The sequence below is a fragment of the Sander lucioperca genome, chromosome 16 (assembly GCF_008315115.2).
Source record: "Sander lucioperca isolate FBNREF2018 chromosome 16, SLUC_FBN_1.2, whole genome shotgun sequence".
In the NCBI taxonomy this organism is placed as follows: Eukaryota; Metazoa; Chordata; class Actinopteri; order Perciformes; family Percidae; genus Sander; species Sander lucioperca.
In genome coordinates, this window is record NC_050188.1 from 21,183,811 (window position 1) to 21,210,093 (window position 26,283).

Genomic DNA, 26,283 nt, shown 5'->3' on the forward strand with positions numbered 1-26,283 from the left:
AGACAGCAAGAGACTAGTTTGACCTTATCTGTAGCTTTTGTGGATGCAGACAGAAAGGATGATGTTTTTGGTCAGACATTGTAGGCCAAAGTTTTGTCAGGTGTATTGAGTGAGTATCAAGTGTATTATTCTCAAAAGAATATGAGCATAAATCCAAACAATTGATAAAGCAAGACCGGATGGTCTGTTGATGTGATTTATGTAGTTCCATTCATTTGCCCCTTTTCTAGTTTCCTTAGATGAGCATTTTTTTTTTTCAACATTTCTGCATCTCTGTCTCGATGATTTGACTATTGCTGTCACTTACACAAAGAGAGTTCATAGTAAGAGTCAAACTAAATGTCTTCAATCTCCACAAAGCATAATAATAATACAATTTAATAATTTTATTTATATAACACTTTTCAAGCATTGAGCACAAAGTGATTTCCAGTGTTGTCAGCACTGGATTTATTGTTTGTGCTTTAATCATCATAACATCATAAAGCCGAGATACAAGACACATAAAACATGAAGCACAAAACAAGTAAATGATACTCAATGAAAACAATCGCACATAGAAGTGAAGTGATCTGAAATTACAATCTTAAAACGTGCAGGGGTAGAAAGAATGTCCAGTTTAAGTGAACATTGAAGGTGGTTTAAAGATTTTGGTGCATGGAAACTAAAAGCAGATTTACCAAACTACCTCAGGCATTAACCTGTGTGACATGAAGCATAAGGCAATATGTTGAGCGAGTTTGGTTAGGTCCTGTGGGCCAGTTCAGCATAGATGCTATATATGGTGGTGAAAGTGTTAGCAGCGGCATGTCTCTAAATTATGTCACCATAATCCAGGACTGACAAAAGGACTGCCTCGACTATACATTTCCTGCAGTGCAAGGGAAAGCTGGATCTGTTTTTATAAAAGAAGCCAAGTTGTTTGCCTCAGGTTTTTAATATGTTGTTTAAATGTAAGTGATTCGTCAAGCCATATTCCAAGATATTTGTACTCTGTTACTCTTGCAATATCATCACCATTCAGTGTGAATAGGTGATAATGTGATAATAATGTTGTGATAACGTTGTCAGCCGTCTGAGTAGGTGTCTTTTTCAGCTTGGCACACTGAAGTGTAACTGGTCATTAAAGTGGCTTTAAGTTATATCAGTAAAATATATTATTGACATTGTATGTCCAAGCTGTTATCCAGAGGAACAGACTGTATTCAAATATATATATATATATATATATATATATAAAAAAAAATTAACAAAAGACTGAAATCTGTCACAGGGAAATATGAGTCCCTTATTTGTCTGAGCACAAGTACCAGACATAATTAAAACACGCTGAGCTTCGTAGAAAATAATTGCCCTCTCCCTCCATTCCTGCATCGAGCATTCAGACACCCACAGAGATATTTCCTTTTCTCTAAGTACAATGGGCAGAAATACAGTTTTTGTTCAAACATCACCTGTGAACTTTAATTATTTTCCATGAGAAGTATTCAAAGTGTAATGAAATGGAGGACAATGGAATAGGCAAATAAAAAAAAAAAGCTTTGATGTGGACTTGGCTTGTAATTTTATATGTCCTTAAACTATGGCTTTTTATTAACCAATGATATTTATGGTAACTATTTACACTATTGTTTATTAATATTCAACATCTAATAAATCTGCACCTTTACGTATGCCGTTTTTGTGCAGCTAAATTTTATCTGCCGTCATTGAGGCATCATGCAAAGCATAGCAGTGTGAAATATTACTGATGGTTAGTGTTCTCCTTTTCTAAAAGAATATTGTATTGATATCTGTCAACGCTTTAATATTTTCTGTCATTTTCACTTTTGTCTCGAACAAACAATTTAGATTAGGGCAGATTTGCCTCAGGGGAAATCTTAATTATTGTGTCATCAGTGAAGACCTCCTACTACCTCCGTCCTGATTAAATAATTTACATAACTGTGTTGATTACTCCCAAACTGTTAGATTAAAATACTTAACATTCACTAATTAAACGTCAGTCTGCTCCCATGAAGTAGGTTTATTTAATGGAGCTTGTTTAAAGAAAGCATATTGAATACTATCTCTTCTACACTTTTGTTTTTAGAGCAGAATGTGGATGGAATTGCAACCACGTTTTTTTAAAAGAATATACTTTAATAAACATTTTTCAAGCACCACTCAGCAGGTTTTAGTGGTCCCCCTGCCTTGTTCCTGTGTATCAGTAAGTCGATTCAGGTTCTTTTATCGCTGAACTGCTTTCTGTGCCTCTGTATCAGTGTTGAAGAAATTGTACCCTGCAGTGCATCCGCCTTGGAGGATGCCAACCTTGTTTATTACCTGCAGGGCTTCAAATTTACTTTTGGTCTCACTGTTTTATGTGGCTCTTGGTCTTTAGACTAGCCAGTCTTTCAGAATTTCCCCAAACCAAAAGATGTTTTTCATGAAATGGAATTGAATACGGAGACTGTAACTTCATGTCATCACTTTTTAGTCTTTAGTCATACTTTCATTGCCGAATATGACGTTTATTTCGTAGAATTTCTAAGCTCACATAATTGGTTCTTTTTGTAACTAAATAGATTGCTGCTACCACAGAATTAATAAAGCATCATCAGATGAAGCATTGTACTGTATCTTAGTTGACTGTTCATATTTCAAAATAAAGGCTTGTTCATGGGGGGTAATCTATGTTATGATTTGGTAGTGGGGCTGCCTGTTTTCTTTACATTTAGATAACATATTTGCGCTTTTATCATGCTATTCAGAACACTAATATTCCAACATACTGAGGTGAATGTCTTCACAGTGAGAAATAAAAACATATAACAGCATATTTTCCTTCTTTTAACCTGCCAAATTGATGTCAGTTGTATGGAAAGGAAGCCACCTCTGGCTATTTTTAAACTTTCCTCTGAAAAGTTGTGTGATTTGTGATTATCTGCTGAGTGAGAAGTGTGTGCTCAGTCGTCGGCTCTGGCTCTGAGACTGCTCTGGGAAATACAACAAAGGCAAATTGAGAGCATTTCATTGTAAAGCTGTTTTACCATGCTTGGATGCACATTACACATTTTTTTTCACAGAAGAAATAATTCATATGGTTGTCATAATAGATTCAATGCAGCATCTTGCATCCACTAATACCAGTTTTATGTTAATTTTGTGTTTGTCAAAACTTTGATTTCTTTCCCTCTTTTTCCTTTTCCATTTGTGAGAACAGGAAACTATTAACAATAAATCGACTCTGTAAGGCAAAGACATATTTTCACGTGCTAATGACTAGAATTTCAACTTGCCCAAGGTATCCGAAACCCAAAGATATTCGGTTTACTAGGATATAAAACAAAGAAATGCAGCAAATCCTCTGAGAAGGCGAAACCAGAGAATGTTTGGGATTTTTTTTACTGGTTAGTTTTGGGGAAAAAAAAAAAGAAAGATTATCAAAATAGTTGCTTATTATTTTTTTGCCCATTGACGTATCGCTGAATCAACTAATGGTTTTAGCTCTAATATTGCCTGTGAATTGTATTTTCTGTGGCGTATTAGACTATTCTTATACAGTACTATGCTGCACACTACAGCCACTGATAGATACTTTACACACATGCCATATACCAAAAATTGTTCAGTTACAAATATTGAAAATAACCACAAACAAATAAAACAGACCAGCATTTTCACTATTTATCTCGTTGGGACAGCAGAGAAACTCGTCCTAAATATCTTCAGCAGCTGCAGGGTGTAAATCAAATGAAGTATGACCTCTTCACTATGAGTCATGCTATATGGAAAGGTCTGCCTCATCCCCAGTTTTTCAGGTCCTTGTACGACTTTGAAAAATCTATCACTGGTGCTTAATTTGTCCAATATGGCATTCTTTTGCACGGACTTGGCAAGGCAGCAGACGTATGGAGTTAGTTTACTTTTATCTCACTGAAGTCATTTGTCATTTTAATCGAGTGTCTTCATAAAAGCGGGACCATAATTGTTTGTGCAGTCGTGTCTTTGAGGATATCAAGTGAAAAACAAGTTGCACTACAGTTGATTACAGTAGGTCTGTAATGATGACTGAGGAGTTGATGTCGAAGCTATTTTTTAGAAGTATTAATCTATTTTTACCTGTTTTCTGATAAATCTGAGCATTCCAGCAGCTGCAGTTCGGTGCATGTCTGCCAACAACCACAAAGTTAACTGGGATTCATAATTGCCACAGGATTAAAAAGACGGTTAAGCAAAATTAATCTCATTTGTAGGAATTTATTAATGATTCATTCAAATTGTATGAAAGTATTTGTATCTACTGTATTCTTGCTAGATATATGCTAGATGTCTCAGTATCAGACAAGATTTGCATGTTTATCTCCAAAAATAATTTAGATATTTGGGGGCACCAAAGGGCAACAAAAATGGGAAATTATGGTAATGCTATTCCATTAAAACATGTTTGACATTTTGAACATAAAATGATAGTAGATCAAGTATCTAATGAACTAATCAACGTGAAGTAGCCACTCAAGGCGGATGCTGTATCACATTCAGTGTCACCCTAAGCACCTCTAAAATGTGTTTCTCGCTTCAGAATTGGATTTAGATACATAAAATCAAATGTTGTTTGGTTTTCTTCTATTTTAAAACCTTTTGTATTTTACCTGAAGATTCCGTGCAGAGTTTTATTCAGTTGGAAAAGAAACCTCATATTTCTCCCGACAGTCTTTCAGAAGCATTTTTTTTCCCTTTTTTGCATAGTGTTTATGCTTCAGGGGCACAGTCAGTGAAAGGTCAAGCCTCACATGGAGAGATTAAAAATAGACCATACCAGACTTTGCTGTAATGTCAGACCAATGCAACCAAAGTTAAATTGAGTTGGTTAATTCAAAGGAGAATATATAATAATAATAATATATATACCAGTGTGACTTTCATGATGCAACCCAAGGATAGAAGTCAGTATAATACAGCATAATTAAAGGCAACACACTGCAATGTTAGAAAAGAGATTGAGTGTGAGGAAAAAAAGCTATGTCACACAGTTATTTCTTAAAACTAAAGATAGGTGTTGCAACTTGTAACCTGTTCAAAACCAAAACACATAGAAATCATATTAAAACTCAAACAAAAGAACAGCAGCAATCATTTCTCATTTATCTGCACTTCAACATATTGTGTATTTACATGTTTCTGTTGATCTGGCATGTTGTCCATACAAGTGGCCACCAGCCACTGCTGCTCAACAGCTTTTATCCTTGGCCAAAATGATAAATCACTTGTCGCAATTGAAAGTGCATACTAATCGCCTTTACAAAATACCTACAAAATAAAACATCTGTACATTTTAGTGGTTGAATAAATAAGTAACAACAAAGTGCATCTTTAATTTGGAGCTTTAGTTGTTCTCCCTTTGCCCTAAGCTCACAATAACCACACTTTCAGCAGTTTTAACTGAACAAAGGCCAAGATCTGGATGCTTTGGTGTAGACGAATTGTGCTGTGAATGCTTTGCAGCCTCTTGCCAAAGGACAAAAAATCTGCCATGGACAAAAGATCGCTATGTACTTTTTGTCCTGTCCTCTCAATTCTGGTTGCATATACGTCAGAAGTTTTAAAACTTGTAATGTGAATTCTGGTTTAAAAACTTAAAAAATATCCTTAACAATAATATAATGTTGTGAGTAACTGATTCATAATTCATTCATTTTTAATTGTTTGTAATATTAGATTTTACCATCAGTGTTTAATTTCATTTACTGTCTTATTTTATTCACTTTTCTGACTTTTAACTTGTAACAGTGTTTATATTCGCAAAGAGTTGCTCTCGGGGAACATATATTGCATGCCATTAGATTCCCTAAGCTGTAGAGGTAATATAATTCAAGTGTTAATCTTCCAAATGAGATAACATTTTATTTCAGACTGATAATGGTTTGAATACATGCAGAGAGATAACTGCGGTTGTGGGAAGGTTGCAGTTTTCACATATTCACCATATACGCCATCGGCGTAACTGCACACTGTGCATTTATGTTCTGTATGCTGGGCTGTTTATATATCTTATTTTAGTGAATAGATTGCTGTAGAGGAACATAAGACATCATCTTCTTAGAGCTGTGAACACCACTGCCTGTTTAACAGCACTGCTTTGTCTTCAGCACAGATATTTTGCCTACTTTCTGCTTTCTTTCTAGTTTTCAGTGATGATAATGAACTAGTGACATGTAGGCCTGTTACCACACAAGTTTTCATGTTTTAGTTTTTCAGATGAATTAGAAATTACGTAAGCATTTATTTGTACATTATGTAATAATTTGTCAACTTTGTGAAATTTGTGTACTTGGTGCAGTCTCTGTAATAAAAGTTGGTCCACTGGTCGTCCACATTGCAAAGAAGTACAGTATGTAAATGGTTCATATGGTACAGCACTAATAGCTCCCATTCATTTATTACCTGCGATTGCTATTGGTCTCCCAGAGGCTGTTTCAGGGTTTTTTGCAGCTGCAGGGTGCAAAGCTCTACATGCCAATGTGATTCATCATCCCTTTATAGAAAATAATATGACCTGCTCTTTTGTATGGAATCTCACTGGCTTTGTATGCAGATATAGCTTATTGTGAAATGATGGAAAGGGATTTAGGTTAAAATCTTTCCGTTTCTATTTCAATTGTTTTTGAAATGAAGGGATAAAAGGGGTTGCTGGATGGAGAGGTGTAGTGGAATATATCAGAAGGAAGATTAAATGCTTGCTGTTGAGGAGTGTTTGGTCAGCAGAATTTTAGTGTCTGTGTGCTTTGGATGTAACAGAGTTCCACAAAGGTGATTGAATTTCAGATTATGCTTACCTACCAGCACACATCTAGTCTTCATTTTTGCAAGTGAAACATCTTTTATGTCAGGTTAACTGTTAAAGTAACAGCAGGCTTTTCCACAGCTGCACCTACGCAGAAACTCTAACAGATTAACACTTATGGTTACAAATAATTTAATGTATTTCTCAGTAATATTAAACATAAGATTTTTCGTAATATACTTTCAAGCATAGTATAACAGGGTCCAAGCAACCCACGCAATTTGGAAAAGAAGGTGAACCATTTCGTGTCTCACAAGTTATAAAGTGTCTCTTAGGTCTCTGAAAACTGAAATGGCAAGAATATAATGAATATGCATTTTTGACTCTGAATGTTCACTTGCCTGTGTGTCTCCCAGGAGGCAGTGGGGGAAAATGCTGGAGTCCACAGCGCAGCAGAGGACAGGAAGGAGAAGGTGCCCAGCCCCCATCTCAGCCAAATGGTGGTCCTCACTAACAGTGGGACTCTTTATGGGCTAGCACAGAGGGTGGTGGCCACTGAGTCTCTGTAAGTACTCTCTACACAACACTCAAGTAAACATAAACCATGCAATGATTGAAGTAATTATAAGTATGCAATGTAATTACACCTTAAGACAGCACACAGCATTATTGGTCTTAAATCCTCTGTTATGGGGGAGAAGATTTCTTGTCAGAAGAAAGATTTCATGTCATCAATTGTGTGTCGTGACAGTATGATGTATCTTGGCAGCTATGTTCTTTAAAACATTTTCTATTATCAAGTTAAAGAGGCCGATTCCTGCTCGCTGCCTCGCCTCAAGGTGGTCATAATTCAATTAGGCAGTATCACACATGCCTGGCCATCAAAGAGTTGCACTACCTGCAGTGTGTGCTTGTGTGTCAATAAAGCCTCTTTAATTGAAAACAAGATTGTTGAAATAGAAAAAGAGACAGAGACTTATTTTATTATATTATTTATAGCTTACTCCCTAAAATTTACTAATTGATTTTCCTCCTTGTGCTCCGCCTACTGTATGTCGTTATTCTCCCTCTTTGTTCTTCACACACACACACACACACACACACACACACACACACACACACACACACACACACACACACACACAAAAGTGCCCTCATACATAATTAGGTTAAACTATTGTCTGTGACAACTCTTGGACCCTGATAAGTCGGCAGTGTACAAGTGCTTGATAATGAAAGTCTGTAAAGCAAGGGCCCAGATGACAGCGCTGCAAAAATGCTGAATAGGCTAACACTCTGTCACACAAGGTTTTTCATATATCAGAGGCAGCCAACAAGCTTAGAAGAATAATGAAAGTAAAAGAGCTAAAGTGCAGAGGTGAAGATATTTCTTGGGTAAAGTTTGAAAGGAAAAGATCCCCTGGGGAGAGGAAGTCAGACTTATTCTGGGCAGAACTGCATGCAAAGTTTTTTATTTCTGAATATTTATTTTATTTTATTTTTTAGAAAAGGCAGCTAGCCTAAGTGTGTATTGTGAGCGACATGACCTCTGAGCAGAAATAAAAGATAAGAGCTGTAAGGTGCCTCTCTTCCTGTTGTTCGCCCTTCTAGCTGTTGTTCAGTTGTCGTATTTATACAAGCGTGATCAGATAAGTGTGAACTGCAGGGTGTGCTTTTTTCTTTCCCAGACTGCACCATGTTGCCGAGGTAAACACAAGCTGTTCCAGCTAACCTTAATGTGATTTCCTCTGTTCCATAAAAAGAATAAATGTCCACTCTGCTCATTTATGGGGTGCTGTGTTTTATGTAGCTCTTTCAGATTTAGCGTTAACTAGACAGCGCTTAATTATTGCCTTTAATATCAAGATTGCTGTTGGGGTTATCATGCAGTGATTGTAAACCTTACCTAAGGCTCATGCTTTTCTGTTTTTACCAATCTTCCCTGAAAAACAGATAGATAGAGAAGATTGTTTTAAGAAAAAATACTGACTTACAGACTCATTTAGAGGGCTTTATCATATGATGAGAACAGCTCAGAAGTTTTTTCAGGTCATCAAAAGTGAAGAGAGAAATGTGGAGAAAATGAGCAGCTGAAGGACTAAAGTTAAGCCAGAACTTTTACTCATGTTTTTAAAATCATATATCCCACCCTTTAAAGCCGGGTAGGAACTTTATTTTTGGCGTCATGCAGCAATAATCTTTCAGCATATTATAATTCAAGTGGTCTGAGAGAAAACCAGACTTGTGCACCTCCTCTTGGCTCTGCATTCAGGCTTCAGAAAATCTAGGCCGTGACAGGAGACTGGCCAGTCACAGGTTATTCAGAGAGATAGTGTTCCTATTGCCTGTTCTACGCATGCATTGCCTGTCCGACAAAGAGCGGAGAGGGAGAGTTGTAGGTAGAGGTCTCACTACTTCAAAAACTTTTTGCATTCATCCCACTGCAGCTTTAAAGCTATAGTGCATAGTTTCTCTCGCCACCATAAGGAATTCTAAGTAATGACAACAACACTGTTGGCGCGTCCACATGATACAAGCCTTACGTGATCGCAAACAGCGCCCCACCCCTCCTCCACGTAGTTGCTAGTAGCTCATGGAGGACACGGGGGATTAAAAAAACATGATGAACTCTTCAGAAGAGGTCATTATCTTCACTCAAGTTTCTGCGCGCGAAAGTCACCGGACTACACAATCTTCTGAACATAGCCATATTGAGAAAGTTGTGTGGAGCTGATAGTCTTAATTAGCTTTGTAGCAACTTATTTGGCAATGGCTTGAATGTAACGGACATTCATTAATATAAAAAGTTACACACTAAAGCTTTAAGTATTCTTAAAAATATCCTGTCGCTCAGATTGTTTATCAACTGATTAAGGAACAGGAAGGTAGATGGTAGATGGAAGGTGCATGACTCAGTATGACATCGCTGTTCACTTGGTTGCTGAGTTCAAAGCAAAATTGGGTTCAAGAGGCAGCACAGTGTGAGGAGGCCACTCATGGGGCTCAAGTCTTGAGTTTTTTTCTTTTTAAATTGCACTGTCCAATCAGTTGCGTTGTTGTTGACCTGGAAATCTAAAGAAATCACTGTAAGTGAGCTGCGCTGTACTGCAGTAGTCAGGCTTGTTAAACTCTGGACTCAGCCCTGACCGCAAACCTGCTCCCTTTTGTTTTTATTTAGTGTACGGTAAAGCCACCGATCAGCGCCACTAAACAGGGGTCTCATTTATAAAACTGTGCGTAGGATCCTTACTAAAAGTGTACATACGCCCAAAAGCCAAAAATGGCTTACGCCAAAAAAAATTCAGATTTATAAAACCGTGCGTACGCACATCTACAAGCAATGTTCCCTTTATAAATCACAGATTACCCACAAGTTTGCGTACGTGAATTTTTGTTCACGTACGCAAACTATATATATCATCAAATGTCAAAAACTTTGACATTTGATGATATATGCACAGTATTAAAGACAGATATTTAGTTATTTACACTGTGTTCTGCAGTTATCTAATGGTAGAGTATTTGATGCTATGCTGTATTCCATGCAGTCGGGCGATCTTCTCCCGCGCTCCGTGGCAGACAATGTGATGGTGAGACAGCGCCGATTAAACATTAATAACGAATTTTTATTAAGGATTTGAGTTGGATTTTACAAGGTGTTTATGGAACAAGTATCACTCAGTACAAGCGCAAATAGCACTGCTGGATTTAATCTTCATGGTAACGTGGATGATATGGAGTGACAAAAATGTGCGTGAGGCATCAATACTTGAAAGTATTACAAGTAATCGTTATTCCCACATTTACTTTCTGCAGTCTGACATCAGTTCACCACCTCACCATCTGCGTCGCCAATTCCCATTGTCTCCAAAATGTGCGTACGCATGGGTCAGAGTTTGCGTTGAGGACCGCACATTCTCCCGTCAAGTTTGTTTTTTATAAATCACAACCTTTGCTTGGGAAGTGGCGTATGCACATTTTCAGCCCCGTTTTGTGCGTACACCACGTTTATAAGTGAGACACCAGGTCTTTATTCAGTCACAGTGGAACAGGGGTATTAGTTCTGTCCACACTGATTTTGTTTTGCCCTGTATTTACTTTTCTGCTAGCCTTGTGAGACCGTCCTAATCTCGCGAGCTCCAGTTTTCCACTCGCAGATCAGTCTGGCATCTTGAGATAGAGACAAGGGGGTTGTCGGTACACGATCCGTTCTGCCTGCACGATCCGTTCTGCACATGCACAAAATGTTCGCGCATGCGCGGTTGTACGAGGATTTACGACACTGCACGATCTGTTCCACGCTTCCGGTCGACAGCCAAGCTAACGTTAGTTTAGCTAACAGCTAATTCGGCTAACTGCTAGCTGAGACAGCATGTAATAACTTTAAAAGACCCTCAAAATAAAACTTGAAAATAAACGTTGACATATATAACAAACACCTAACATATATAACAGCTGTTACGTCAGTTCTACTTGTGCTCATTTAAAATACAATCACTCAATACTTGTCTTTATTGTTATTACTGTGAAGTCTTAATTTAGCTGTAGCCTGCTTTTCCCATTACGTTTGAGTTAACGTTATTTTAGACTGAATCTAGCTGTCAGCTAGCGGTTAGCCGAATTAGCTGTTAGCTAAACTAACGTTAGCTTCCCGGTGGAGGCTAGCCATAGGCTAGCGTGGAACAGATCGTGCAGGTCGTATGGATACGTAAAACAGTATTATCTTGCGCATGTGCAGAACGGATCGTGCAGGCAGAACGGATCGTGTACCGACAGGGGTAAGCCTCTCCTCGGACCGCGAACCTCCTATGGCGCCATTTTAATGCTACAAAGCGATCACCCCCGTTAGCATTCCATTGACTGCCATTCATTTTGGCGCCACTTTGACAGCGAATAACTTTACATCTGAAGCGTTTAAAGACTCTATTTGTCCATTGTTTATTTCTAAAGAAACACGACAATGTATGAAAGGCTCCATTACCTTGTACCTCACGTTATGGCTCCGTAGCAGACGTTTTTATAAAAATAGGCTAATGATTGTGTCATAACCACGCGACTTACTGTCGCATAGTAGAGGAATTACCGTATAGTACAGGAGAAGCGCGCAGGCAGTTTCGTCTCACATTAGCTGTTTAAGTGCAATTACTAATGTTAACTAGCATTTTAGTTAGCAATAATTAGCCTGTGCCTATGTTATCTCCTTACATATACCTACGCTCTCCGTCTCTGCAAGATTGGGAATGATTGAGATTTCTCTTGGCACAGCTACCAGAAGACTTACAACTTTCAGACACGTTGCTCACGTCACATTTACGTCGTCTCTCTCAGTTGGAGTCTGCGCATAAACGCTCGGCGCTCACCGGAAAAGTGCTTCTAACCATAGATATATATAAAAGCCTTTATATATGCTTCTAACGGCCTTCACTGGTCTCCGTCCAGAGCAATGGGGTATGTTGGTCCACTCTTATATACTGTCTATGGATAGAGAAAGTTTGGAGCCGTTCACCAAACGACTGACCAATCAGCGTTGGTTTTGAGGCGGGTTTAGGTGTGACACAACGGTTGTTTAGACTGTTCAGTCTAAACAACATGGCGGCTTCCACGGATGAGATGAGCGTAGCTATCGCGTAAGTTTTATCCAAATTTGAAAGTATTCCTTCATTGAAAGAAGAGCAAAAAACAGCACTGGAGGCTTTTCTCTGAGGAAAAGATGTTTTTGCTCTTCTTCAGAAGTGTACTGTGAAAACTTGGTGGGGATTGTCGTTGATGAGGTTCATGTCACATACGAATGGTAAGTTTAAAAACGTTAACATTAGCTACATTACCTAACTTAATTGTATGTTAAACAATGGCATTAGAAGAACCGCAAGGTCCTTGAAGCCAAACTAACGCTAGCTACACTAACTTAGCTAGTTTCATTGATCTGATTGGTTGATTTGGCCCGTCTATCCCCAACATAGGTGGTGATAGACAGATGGTTTATCCAATCAGCTAACCAGTATTTTCGCCCCTTCCCAAAAGTTCTCCAACGGAAAGTTCCCAGATGGATATGCCGAGCAAATGCGAAGCAATCCATCTGGCGGAGTTAGGTTACTTTTCTGCTACTTCGCCCTATAGAAATCCATTCATTGTATAAAAAAAGCCTGATGTGTTGGACATAAATGATACTTTGCCTTGTGAGGTAGGACTGGAAACCAGGTAGTTTTCCCAAAGTGCAGAGTTGAGGCTAGATGATAATTTATGTTGCGATAACACTGGAGTCTGGGAGTTGGTATACTGTATCCAGCAATCACGTAACATTGGTAGCAGCAAAAAATGAACTGCAGTCAGAGCTGGTGAACCGCAGTCAATAAACCAGCCACAGATGTAGCTACAGATGTAACAACCTCGCCCCCGCTGCTGTACAGAGGCTCGTACAACAGCAGCAGGCTCCGTGTGACATCTTTTGCCCATGTGGGTCATTTTGGTTTCACAGTTCATTGTTTAAAAAAAACAAAAAAACAAAAACAAACAAAAGATGACACACACAGAGGGTCCTCGATTTATAGTTAAGATTATTCATTAACAATTCATTGCTGCAACAATAGAGAATGGTGTAGCTGTTTTAACGGTGCAAGAAGAAATTATATTGAAAGAAAACCCTTCGGGAAAGTGCAACATCTGCTATCTCTATTCACATTATCCTATTAACAGAAGTAATATCTAAAGTTCTGTCTCAAATTTCTGGTTGCTTCAATTCAAAATTTAATCAAAAGTAATATCAGCTTTAGTTAATAGAGTTGTCACTCTTGAGGAATACAAAAACAACACATGATAATTTTGTCTTAGTTATGTGCCACGCCAGAACATTTTTCAGACCTTGTTATCCCACCACTGTGCCAAAAATAAATGGCTGTTTCTGTTTTTTTCTCAGTGTGTTTCTGGCGGAACAGTTTGAATCCCTCCAGTCCCACCTGGACACAATGATGCCTGCAGCCAAGAAGCCCTTCCTGCAACAGTTTTATTCCCAGGTATACTTGCACCTTCTTTCAAAAGTCTGTGTAATTACTGAAACTGTACATCATGTCGTCACTGTCAGCTACAGGTGGGGTTGTACCAAACATCTGACAACGGCTGTGAGTCCATCACTCTGGCTTTTTTGTTTAATTTTGAAGCCTATTTCTCTGTAGAGACAAATGACCTTGTAACTGTAACCCAGCATTCAGTGCTGTTCTTGATCAACAAACAGAAAATGATCTGTCACCCATAACCACACCGACTGCTCTTTCCCAGTCTTTTCCTTTTTTTGTCCACTTGACATTTAAAATGTTCAGGTACACAGACAGGTTTATTCTCCCCAAACATCAAATGAATGGCCTGTGCTATGACTTCACTCTTGGAAATATTGTGCAAACGATGACATTCGAAAGCAAAATCGAAGAGACCTTGACGTCTGCCTCATGAGGTGTTTTCTGTGTATATAACACTTAAAAACATGTTGAATATAACTCACATGCACGTATTCTTCATTCCTTCTCTCAGACGGTGTCGACCGCCAGTGAACTTCGGAAACCAATATACTGGATTGTTGCGGCCAAGGCCATCGACTACGAGCAAATGTTGCTCCTGATGGCCGGAGTTAAATGGGACATTAGGGAGATAATGTCACAGCATAATGTATATGTGGATGTCCTGTTAAAGGTAATGTTGCATAATAAATGTGTAGGTGACTGTTGATGTAACGTGGTGTGCTATAATGTAGGTTAGATCTAAAAAAAAATATGAATATCATATAAATGTTAAATGTTAAAATATAAATGCTGATACTAAGACTGGTGGTATCTATGTTAAAATAATGTGTGTGTAGTTTACATTCAGGAAAAGTTTAGAATTAGAATGTTTGACCTTTTTCCCCAGACAAATACTGTCCACTGCAGTCCTGTCAATGCCATGCACTACCCACATTAACAAAAAGTAGAACACACAAAGGGCAGATGTAATAGATTTGCTTTTATCTAGCGGGAATGTCCCTCACATAGTGTTTTTGTTGTACTTGAGAGAAATTTATTCCACTTCAAGTCAATAACTCTTAAGTTCCTTGTCGTCCCTCATGAGTTTAAATTCATTCGGGGGTCTTTAATATTAATTAGTTGGAATGGGGTAAATTATTTAGTGCAGGGTGAGTAAGCTGTTGAGAGTTGAATGCAGATTTCTCCCGAAGTTTCGGCTTTGTTAAAGACATTTGAGCTCACCGGTCCCTGATGTATTTTTAGAATGGTAAGTTTTCCACTAAATGTGTGTCTTTATGCATGCGGGCCACTCATCCCATTATAAATTTTACATGGGGTGTAAGGACACACAGCACTAGTTTTCTCACCTCTGATGTTCAGAGACAGAGAGCTCTGAAGGGGGGTGAAATCCTGAACAGACCAGACAAATCCCTATATATATGCATCAGCATGTCTTTGAAAGTTGACAATTAAATTACTGTTTAAATCACAGATGGTATTGAAATAAATAAATAAATATATACACATTCAGTCACAGTTAAAAGTTAAAACTCACATTTTGAATTGCTGATTGGCTTATGGATCTGTGTCTGGCTCTGGCAGCTCTGCAGTTAAGTCTATTTAATCCTATGAGCTATATTGCCTGAGAGGAAAATCTCTGTCTCAGTGGTCTGGTTTAAATGCCCAACCGTGTCAAAATGGTCCAGCTGATAGACTGACATGTTGTACATTACATCCAGCATGTACTTTTCCTCATCAGGCACTAATAGCCATCTCTGCCTGCTTGTCAGACATTCATAATGCATGTGAATTTTGTTATGTGTCACTGATTGAAAAGAGTGTGCTACATTTTGTTGTACTGCACGCAGGAGAATATTTAATTCATGAATTCAGGTTGATCACTAGCATTCAACAATAGCATTGATTTGCATATAAAGTGGCAAGGAAATGCGGCAGCCTCAGAACGACTTTATTGACAAACTGCTTAAGTCAGAAACTATTGTGGAACTGTTTGTGAATGAATAACATTTCATTTTTGGCTGCAAAATTTATGGCAGCTGCGTGTGCCTTAAAAGTCAGCATCATTTTTTAATATGACGCAGTTTGAATTAAAACCGGCAGACGTGTATTTGCAAACACACACTAGAAAACCAACGTACCTCTCCTGAGACACATCCATCATATTTATGGACAGTCCTTATGTACTGCAATTTGTTCCCTGTAAACAGCAACATAATATCATAATTGTACAATATCATCCATAATTGAACATTTCAGAGTTCAGTGAGTACACAGCATAGCTGAAACCCTTTCCTGTACCTCTGTGTCCTGCAGCCTGCACCTTCCTCTGAGATATTTCCTCTTTTTTCTTTGTGTAAAAACATAAAAGAAAGAACAATTTGGAGGCCAGTTGTAACAACAACTCATTGTGTCCTTTTTATTTGCTGGGGCACGGAAATAATATTTTGTAATTTCTGTGTTGTATGTTCAGAAGAGATGTAACTACAAGTCTTAAATGTCATCTCAAGTGTGTAGTAAAATATGTAAATTAAAAGAGCACAAAGGCTGACTGTAAGAGCCTGCATGCACATCAAAAAGTTAATGAATGAGTCCAGTTGGAATGTTCCGAAACTTGAGTACAGTGCTCAGCAGCTCACAAATGATTTGTTTTAACACATGGCTTCTGGCTTGTTGGATTCATACTTTGTGCTCCCGTGTGCTCAGTACTTCAGGGTGTCAGTGCAGTCCAGACTGTAAAATCTTTGAATTAACTCTGTTAAAGTAGAGTTGTGATACAATAACCCAGACATACTGTAGGCTGGGGGGAAAAAAGATTTAGCCTTGATTGATTTGATGTACTTATACCACTATTTAGAGTATAAACTGTATGGTAAATGTTTAAAAAATGGCTTTATTTAAAAAAAGAGTTTGATACAAACCCTGAATGCAGATTATTCTTTGCAAAATAAATAATGGGGTTGTGCAATTCACAGCATGAGGTAGTTTTATAACACTGTTCAGCTTTTCCAAGTTAGGTTTGGTGGAGCTGGTGTTGAATGTCATCCAGTAGCACAGAGTAGCTGAGACAGAGTCAGTGGAAATACATGTATATTGTTGTTCATAAAAACTTTTATTTAGTTTATGTCTTCCAGCTGGGAAACCAAAGTTGCATCGGTCCCATAGTGGCTTGTTTCCTTTATAAGTGGTATATAGTACAAAGGTTTGTGTTTGTTTAATATACCTTGCACAAGCTTATCCATTTTTTTACCTTTTAGATATTATGGAGATGTCTTTATAATACAAGTTTAATGTCTGATTACATAGCAGAAGTTTTACATATGGTATCCAATTAAAGAAATCCCCCTCTTGAACATAATTTATTTCTGCTCCTTTTTTAAATTCTACTCTATTTAACTCTTAAATGTGTTTACCTGTGTTTTATCCTTTACCTTCCCAGGAGTTTGAGCAATTCAACAAGCGGCTGGAGGAAGTTTCCAGACATGTGCGCATCCCGCTGCCTGTGTCCAACGTCCTGTGGGAGCACTGCATCCGCCTAGCCAACAGGACTCTAGTAGAAGGGTAAGAAAGTGACAAAACACCTCTTCAGCATCAAGGGGATGTGTGCAGTCTGGCGTCATTCTGGTTCAGTTGCAGCCAAAGCTTCTTTTTTTTGTCACTATGAATTATTGTTAATAACTCTGTAGTAAAACACAGTTTTATATTGTGCATAATATTTTCCTTCTGTGTCAAACAGTGTCTCACAGTCTTTGAACTGTACATTTGTACAAGGTTGTCTATTTAGACAAAAAAAGTTTTAAGTAGCTCCAGATGTGCTTCAATATCATGTTAAATATCTGATAAAAAAAGACAATAGACTCACAAGCAGCTCTGCGATTGGATCGAGTCTTTATAACCTGTTAAAATGACCCGTTAAGAGATGTAAGTAGAATTTAGAGGCAGAGGGAGTAAATTGAGGTTCCTGTAACTTACCCTGAGCATGATGGACTTTTTTTTTTTTTTTAACTTTGTGGATTTCTATCTTGTCCCGCTAAGAGCACAAGTTCAGGCTGCGGTTTGTCCTTGGTTGATTTTGTCATGGCAAAAGTAACAGCCATCTCTTTATATCTACAAAAACATGTTCATATTCGAGTTTGAGTAGAACTGTTGTCATCTACCCAAACCGATTTAAAGCTCCAAAGGTTAAATGTACTGTAAACATTTCTACGTGCTATAAATGCACTTTTACTGTATTCCTGCGCAAATGTTTTTTAATTGTGGTACTTTTATTTATTTATTTTTAAGATTTTTTGTGTGTGGCATTTTTAGGCCTTTATTAGATAGGACAGCTTTAGACATGAAAGGGGAGAGAGAGGGGGAATGACATGCAGCAAAGGGCCGCAGGTCAGAATCAAACCCACAACCGCTGCATTAAGGACTAAACCTCTGTAAATGGGCTCTACCAGGTGAGCTGCCCAGGCGCCCTAATTGTAGTACTTTTAATGATCTTCAGAAAGCAGTTCTTGAATAAATGCATTTATTCATAACTATAAGTGTGTGTATATATATATATATATATATGTGTGTGTGTGTGTATATATATATATATATATATATATATATATATATATATACACACACACACACACACACACACACACATATAGTAAAGTAAAAGCCTCAGTCAGCGGTAAGGTGTTTGAGTATTAAATATTTATTCAGGAAATCTCAGCGGCTATTCAAGAAGCAACAGTGATTTTCAAGTTGGATGGATACTGAACTGCACAAAACATGATCATTGCTCAATCCACATTTTAGCCTAATGAATTATTCAGAACATTAATGCAACCGAGCTAAATACAGTGCAGACCCATAGTGTTTTTTGTCCCTTACAACCATGGGTGAAGTCTATTGTCTTGTCCTGTTATGACAGCCTTTTTTGCTTGAAAATGTCTCTTTACTCTCCAGTTACAGTCGTAAATAGAGTCCCTAAGAATGTACACTTACCAAACAGCATTGAGTCATTGCATGCGCAATTTTTTGTGTATCACTCAGTTTAAACATCTGCACATCATGAATTAAAAAAGAAAAAATCTTTCCAAAGCATGCTGTCAAGCAACATGAAGATCAGGGGAAATTACCTACAGTACATATGAAACCTGGAGACTGTTGCCAGGTTCCTTTGGGTAATCCACCAAAGAAAACCACTTTAAATTCCTGCCACCTCTTTCTCTCCTCATGCTGGCCACCCTCTTTGCCAGTCACATCTCTCCCTCAGGGAATTGCATGGCACAGGCCACTCACACAAACTGTAAAACACTCTTGACACATCCCTTGTAATGCATTTCACCACTGTCTCCCTTGTAAGCGAGACATATGGGTTGTGGCAGGTGACAGGACATCAGAGTGTTTTCGCTCAGCACTTGCATCCACACCGTCGCTTTACTCAGTGTGTGTGTGTGTGTGTGTGTGTGTGTGTGAATGTGTGAAGTAGGATTTTAGATTGAAGGTGTGATAAATCCCATCTGACTGGATGCACAGCAACACTGAGTCAGACCGGCTGAATGGTGATGAAGCAAATCGCTAACAGCTGACAATTATCATGAGGTTACACACATTTTATTGGGAACAAGATGGCTGATGTTGAAGCCAATGTCATTCTGAGTTGCTAATTTGTTCAGGTTACAGTGAAAGTGTATGTGGGGTTGTAATGGCAGCCGCAGAAAAATGAGGTTAGAAACAAATTCTTGTTAAATGGTTTAGTGCTTGCAACGTCTTTAAAGAAGGAGAGAGAACATTGGACATTAAACATCAGTAAAAGGTTTGCCCTCACCCACTGAGAAAAGGGAACATGTTTACCTCCCAACACATTTGGTGAGCACTTTTCTTCCCATTGCATAACGGAACTTTTGAACCCTTTCCAATCAACAAATGGCCCATTACGACTGCAAATTTAAGCTGCTTTTGCAGACTTCTGCCGTCTGCTTGCTTCTCCCAGTACACTCCCTCCACACGCACATATCTCCCAACCCTTTGGCACACCAAGGCAGAGTGGTCATATTTGTTTGTTTGTACTCCAACTTGCCCCAGCCTGTTATTAATTTTCTCTGTCCAGCACTCGTCTCCCCTTGGACTTGCAGAAATGGCTCTGTTAGCATTCTGAGCCCAAGCTCGTACACTCTGGCAGAGAGTGAGAGTGAGAGAAATTGGAAACAGAAGAGAGAAAAGCTGAAGTGTGAGACGGAGAGAGAGCAGACCTGTCTGTGTGGTGTGTTAATGTACTGTAGATGTCCTAGATACTGACCTGCCAGTGGACAACAGTCCCCGCTGCCAAACACCTGAAACAAACAAAAAGACACACACTGAAATATGTGTACTCTAGCCCACACACACTTTTACTGACACAGCACAGACAGCTGTGTGGAATAACATGACTTCATATTTAATATAGGACACATGCAGACACAGGCACACACAGGCACACACACACACACACACACACACACACTTTTCTGTCATATATATACACACAACAGTGTTGTCCAAATATTTGAAAAAGACAACCAAACCTAAAAGCACAGATTCAATCCAACACATAATAATAAAATATTAAATGACATAAACTGTAACATGTTAAAGGTAAAATGTTAAAGGTTTTATGCATAAAATTAAAGTATTACTGCTCTATCTATGCTACATTACAGACCTAAATGAAATGTGTGACATGCAGATTTCATTATTACCCATACAAATAGCACACTTTCTGAAATATTAAGTACATTCTCGCTTCTATCCTCTTTTCATTTCCACTAATAACGTTTTTACACTTGCTTTTAAAAACTTGAATGATGTCTCGGATCATCTGGTAACTCAAATGACCACACATTTCTTTGTTCACTTTGCGTCTGGAGCTTTGACAGCATTTCCATTTTGATTCAAATGTTGATAGAAATTATGACAAGCTGAAACATATCTTCCAGACAATTTTTAATGCATAACAAATTCGCAGTAGGAATCAGAAGTAATTAAAAGCATTGTAACATGACTTTCTCCTTAACATACAGAGACACAAAAGTTTGCTGACATTTTTGGCTGGCTAGCAAGGCATAAGTTGGGTGTTTCAGGGTGGAAAATATGAACAATTCCCCTCAGGTCAGACACAAATGACTTTGATGAATCAAAAGAAAAATGACACAGAACGTACTTGGTTTCCAATTAGTGCCTACCTTAGTCTCGCTTTGCCAGACCATCCACACGCAGCGGCGCGGAGGAGGGTCCGGCTAGTCCACACAGCATTCCGGGATGGGAGAAAAACGTGCTCTGGTTTATTGGTATTTCTTTAAACCAATCACAATCGTCATGGTGGCACTAAACTCAGCTGGGAGCTGCTGTAAAATAGTTGTGCGAGAGAAAACTCAGATTGGACAGATAGTCTAGCTAGCTGTCTCAATTTACCATGCAGAGATCTGATTAACCATAGTCCTCATAAATTTAGTTTAAAAGTTTAAAGTTTAAAATTCCAACACAAAGAAAGCGGAATTTCCTGCGGCACCGGAGCAATCCCGGAAGTGGAACGTCAAGGATATAGACTATGTCTACCTCTACCTGAATAGGTGTTTGGTGTTTTAAGCCCCCAATGTCGTCTTCCAGGCAGCGCCGCCTGGAAGGCACTAGGATTCATAGACAGTATATAAAATGGACCAACAGATCCCGTTGCTCTGGACGGAGACCAGTGAAGGACATTAGAAGCACTTTTCCAGTGAGCGCTGAGTGTTACTGCGCAGCCTCCAACTGAGAGAGACGACGTAAATGTGACGTGAGCAACCTGTCTGAAAGTTGTAAGTCTTCTGGTAGCTGTACCAAGAGAAATCTCAATCATTCCCAATCTGGCAGATACGGAGAGCGTAGGTATATGTAAGGAGATAACATGGGCACAAGCTACTTATTGCTAACTAAAATGCTAGTTAACATTTATTAAACTTAAACAGCTAATGTAAGTCGAAATTGCCTGCGAGCTTCTCCTGTACTGTACGGTAATTCCTCTACTATGCGACAGTAAGTCGCGTGGTTATGACACAATCGTTACAAAAACGTCTACTACGGAGCCATAACGTGAGGTACAAGGTAATGGAGCCTTTTATACATTGTCGTGTTTCTTTAGAAATAAACACTGGACAATAAAGTCTTTAAACGCTTCAGATGTAAAGTTATTTGCTGTCAAAGTGATGTCAAAATGAATGGCAGTCAATGGAATGTTAACGGCGGGTGAGTGCTTGTTAGCATCAAAATGGCACCATAGGAGCTACGCGTTGTGAGTAAGTATTGTGATAGGATTAGGCAATGGTTAGGGTTAGGTGCCTTGAAGTCGACGTTGGGGGGCTTAAAACACCATCAAGCACCTGAATACTTCCGGCAAAAGCTAATCTCCTCTTTCGCCTCTGCTGTTTTGTCCTCTAGCTACGCTAATGTGAAGAAATGCAGCAACGAGGGCCGGGCCCTGATGCAGCTGGACTTTCAACAGTTCCTTATGAAGCTGGAGAAGCTAACCGACCTGCGACCCATCCCTGATAAAGAGTTTGTTGAGACCTACATCAAGGCCTATTACCTGACGGAGAATGACATGGAGCAGTTCATCAAGAACCACAGGGTGAGACGGCCAAGCTGGTTGATGGAGGATTGTAGTGTTAGCGTGTATGCAACACTAAATATAAAGTTTCATTTAAGTAGTTTTGTTTTCCTCCAGTCCCAGACAGCGTGTCTTTTTTGCTGACTCATTCTTTGTGGTTTTTGTGCAGGAGTACTCCATGAAGCAGCTAGCCAACTTGGTGAACGTTTGTCTGGGTTCACATATAAACAAGAAGGCTCGTCAGAAACTCCTGGCGGCCATAGATGACATTGACAGACCCAAGAGATAGGTTGATGAACGGAGGGGTCCCTGAACGAATCAACCAGCCACAGAGATGGACACTCCAACAGAGGAACTCCCACTGTGGAGCTCAGCATAGAATGTCTTCATTTTCAGTTTAGAGCGTACATGATGTGTTGTGTTTAACGAGCTATACAGCAAATACAGAAGTAGAGCTAATGTAAACAGCAATTTCAAAGCTAGCCAAGTGCTAAGTATCTGTTAATGTATGAGGTCAAAAACACATAATGTCATTCATGATATTCTGATTAACATAAATACTAACACTTGCACTCTCAAGCATGCTGCAGTTACTCTATGCTTACAGCAGATGTACCATAATGCATGCCCTGACATTTTCATTTAACAAACATGCCGCTTATGAAGTTTTTCTGCAAATTGTCTGCAACGACAACAATTTCAGTCTCTTTAATATTCATAATGATGAGTTTCAGATAAACTACTACGGATATCTTAACAATGTAATGTGAAGTGTAGCTTGACCATGTGGCCGTTTGTGGCATTCCATCAGTTTTAACCAAATGTGATGTGAAATCTGATACAACGCCGAAGTTATTCCAGCCCATTTGTTCACTGTATGTTATTTCACTTCTGGGTATTTGTTGTGCCTAATTGGATGCTCTGCTTCTTTGTTCTGTTTGTTTTGTCCATGAATTACATACATCTAATATAATGATGATTCTGAAAATGATATAAATTGCTGTAGTTGGCACTAACATGGAGTGTATCTGCACTAGCTGTATTTGTTTGTTTGCCATTTGTCATATCTGAGGAGGAGTTTTTAAAGCCTTTGTGAAAGACCTTATTTTGGAGTTCAGTCTCAGGCGTTCTTAATGAGCGGTGAGATCTGTTTTGTAGGTTTGTGCAGTCATGTACTGATTATGTGATTTGTGATTATCAAAAGAGCTTTCCTCCAAAGTTTTAAGGCTCCCCCACTTCAGTCATTTCTATTAGTTTACCTTGACAAGACCTGTTGAGAGGGTGGATTGATTTACTGTCAGGAGGGGGGGGGGTGGGATTTTGTGTGCAACTATTCCAAGAAGAATGCTGTAAATGTGAATGTTTTGAACAATGTCTATTTATTTCTTGCTTTATGTCTTGTTTGGGTTTTTATATGATAATTGCTGAAAGTGGGTTTGTCATTGATCACCTCTCAGTATCTTGTAACTTATCAACTGAAGTTAATACAAATATTTAAACATTGTCAAATTATGTTAAGACTCAAGTGCACTATATTGAAAATCTGTAATCGGTGTTAGTACTGTAGGTTGCACCAAAAAGTATTCTAACATAATAAACACACTAACAATGGACGATGTTATTATTACCTACTTAATTATTACAGTGCCATGAATAAAATACACAATCCATAAATCATATCCAACCTTTAAAATCTCTCTACCACAGCAGTTTTAAAAGAGTCGTCACTATTTGTCAGAATATGCGTAGGAAGAACAAGTAGAATTACCTTCCAGCAGCACTGCTGTCCATCCTAATGATGCTTCACTCAGCCAAGAGCAGGACACTGTCAGAGTAATTAATGTGGCTTCCTGTGTGGTTACAAGCCATCAGCCTTCCTCTTTAGGTGGAGCCTGGTGATCAGGTTGAACTGTGAAGTCATAACTTTGATGACTCACTGTTTTTATCATAAAACTATTCACTCACTTTTCATCAACTACTGTATGTGATCAAGCTGAACCTACTTTTCATCCGAGTGGACAACCATCCACACGTATGCTGTCTTTATACACACAGATGACTTGGCCTACTGGTTACTTTACATATAGATGTCCCCATTACAAATTAGCCTTAATGCACGCAAACTATAACACAAATAAAGTCAATTTCCTCCAATAAACAGTGTCATTCACATCACAAGTAAATTGTCACGTGCCAATTTTTTTTTATATCAGATAAACCTGGACAAAACTACCCAACATCTCAAACAGAGTTCAAATCTGGGTTCCAGTGTGCATCTAGTCTGATATTTAGTATGGTGACAGGTGTTTTTGCAGTTTGTGTAGTAGTATTTGACTATTCAACCCTTGTGTGCCGCCTTTTCTTGCAGATTTTCCTCACCCTCCCACCCTCAAACACTTCATTCATGACCTACCCGACTCCAATGCTCTCACTGTCCCTGTGCGACACATTAGGTGCCCAGCAGGATCGTACCCCTCCTGTGATGCCGTGGCCCAGTTACCCTTTCAGATAAAAGACCAGGCGCTCTTTGCTCCTGCATTTTTGCCCCTCTGCCAAAATTCATTAGCCAAGCTCATAGAAATCACTATTACTGACCCACATGGCCTGTATTCCCTCACTGTCTGCTGATATGCATTCACACAGACTTCAATAATGTCTATTCATACATGTAACTGGGAACAATTACTGGCAGAGCCTATTAGAATATTTACTGTGCATGATATTGACAAGACAAGATGTGACAGTGGAGGGGGAGAGTAAAAGTTGATGTGACAACCAGAAAAGATGCTGATGAGATGTGTTGGTTGTACAACTCAGTGAAAAGCTGCTTTTTTTTTTTTAATCAAAGCTCATCATCTATAAAAAATGTTTTATGTTTACTCAGGCATGGGACAGTCTTTGATAAATCACTTATTTTTGAAATTTTGATTAAAAATATCCTAAAGTTTCTTCAAGCTTCACTTATAACCAAAGTTGATAGGACTTTTTTTTTACTTTTTTTTTTTTTTACATAACAGGTGCAACGGGGATGATGGGGACAGTTTTTAGCATTTTGCACCATAAAAAAAAAAAAATCTTTATTTAAAACGTTTTGATGCATTTCTTGGTGATTTTATGGTTGTGTCCAAAATCACTCACTACTCACTAAGGTTATAGGCTATAGTGTTCTATATCAGTGGTTTACTCAAACTTTTAACACAATGTACAACTTCAGAAAATATTAGGCTCTCTAAGTACCACCATTATGTCCTACGTTAAACAGAGTAACATATGCCTACCCTATTCAGCTACGGACAGTTCACGCAGGAGGCAGGTTTATTCCTAAAAATAAAATTGTACTTCCTCCGTCCCTTCAGCTCGTAACTAATCATGGACATATGCGTACTCCGTTCAGGAACGTGAGTATGTAGCGGGCTGATATTGAAACAAAAATATTATTACACGTAAGGAAACACTTATTTTAAATTACTTTTAACTAATCATAGTTTATTAAAATCTGAAATGGGTTTCAGAGCGCAGCGGTGTCGTTACCGCCTTTGGTCTGAAAGGCCCTTTAACTGTCAGCTGTACTTGGCTCTTTTGTAATTTAAATTGTCACATGCTCATTTTGTTTAACTCTCTTAACAAGTAAACAAACTTATCTGACAGAAAAGAGAAGACATTAACTGTCAGGGTAGAAAACACATTTAGGGTGCCAGGCTAACTGGAACCCACATACACACATGGAAACCTTTTTAATATCAGTGTCTCCCTCTGAAAGAGCAGAAAATCGAAAACTGTAACCAGGGAACTGTGCATGGTTTAGGCAAACCCATTTGCTCTCTCATAATGACAGCATGGCGTATTCACAGAGCTTTTCATTAAAGCAGTCGTATTGATTTAGCCCTATCACCAAACAAACCTTA

At 38.6% G+C, this 26,283-nt stretch overlaps 1 protein-coding gene across 2 annotated transcripts in view; it reads left to right on the forward strand.

Moving 5' to 3' along the window:
• Window positions 1-23,991, forward strand: part of vps50 (VPS50 EARP/GARPII complex subunit) — a 110,622-nt gene extending 86,631 nt beyond the window's left edge. For both annotated transcript variants that reach the window (XM_031322998.2, XM_031322999.2), the window contains 6 exons: window positions 7,183-7,331; window positions 13,680-13,776; window positions 14,288-14,446; window positions 17,213-17,334; window positions 22,210-22,399; window positions 22,548-23,991. In XM_031322998.2, the coding sequence (XP_031178858.1) occupies window positions 7,183-7,331; window positions 13,680-13,776; window positions 14,288-14,446; window positions 17,213-17,334; window positions 22,210-22,399; window positions 22,548-22,667 (837 nt within the window). In that variant the 3' untranslated portion in view covers window positions 22,668-23,991. The remainder of the gene's footprint in view (window positions 1-7,182; window positions 7,332-13,679; window positions 13,777-14,287; window positions 14,447-17,212; window positions 17,335-22,209; window positions 22,400-22,547) is intronic.
• The last annotated feature ends 2,292 nt before the right edge of the window (window positions 23,992-26,283 follow it).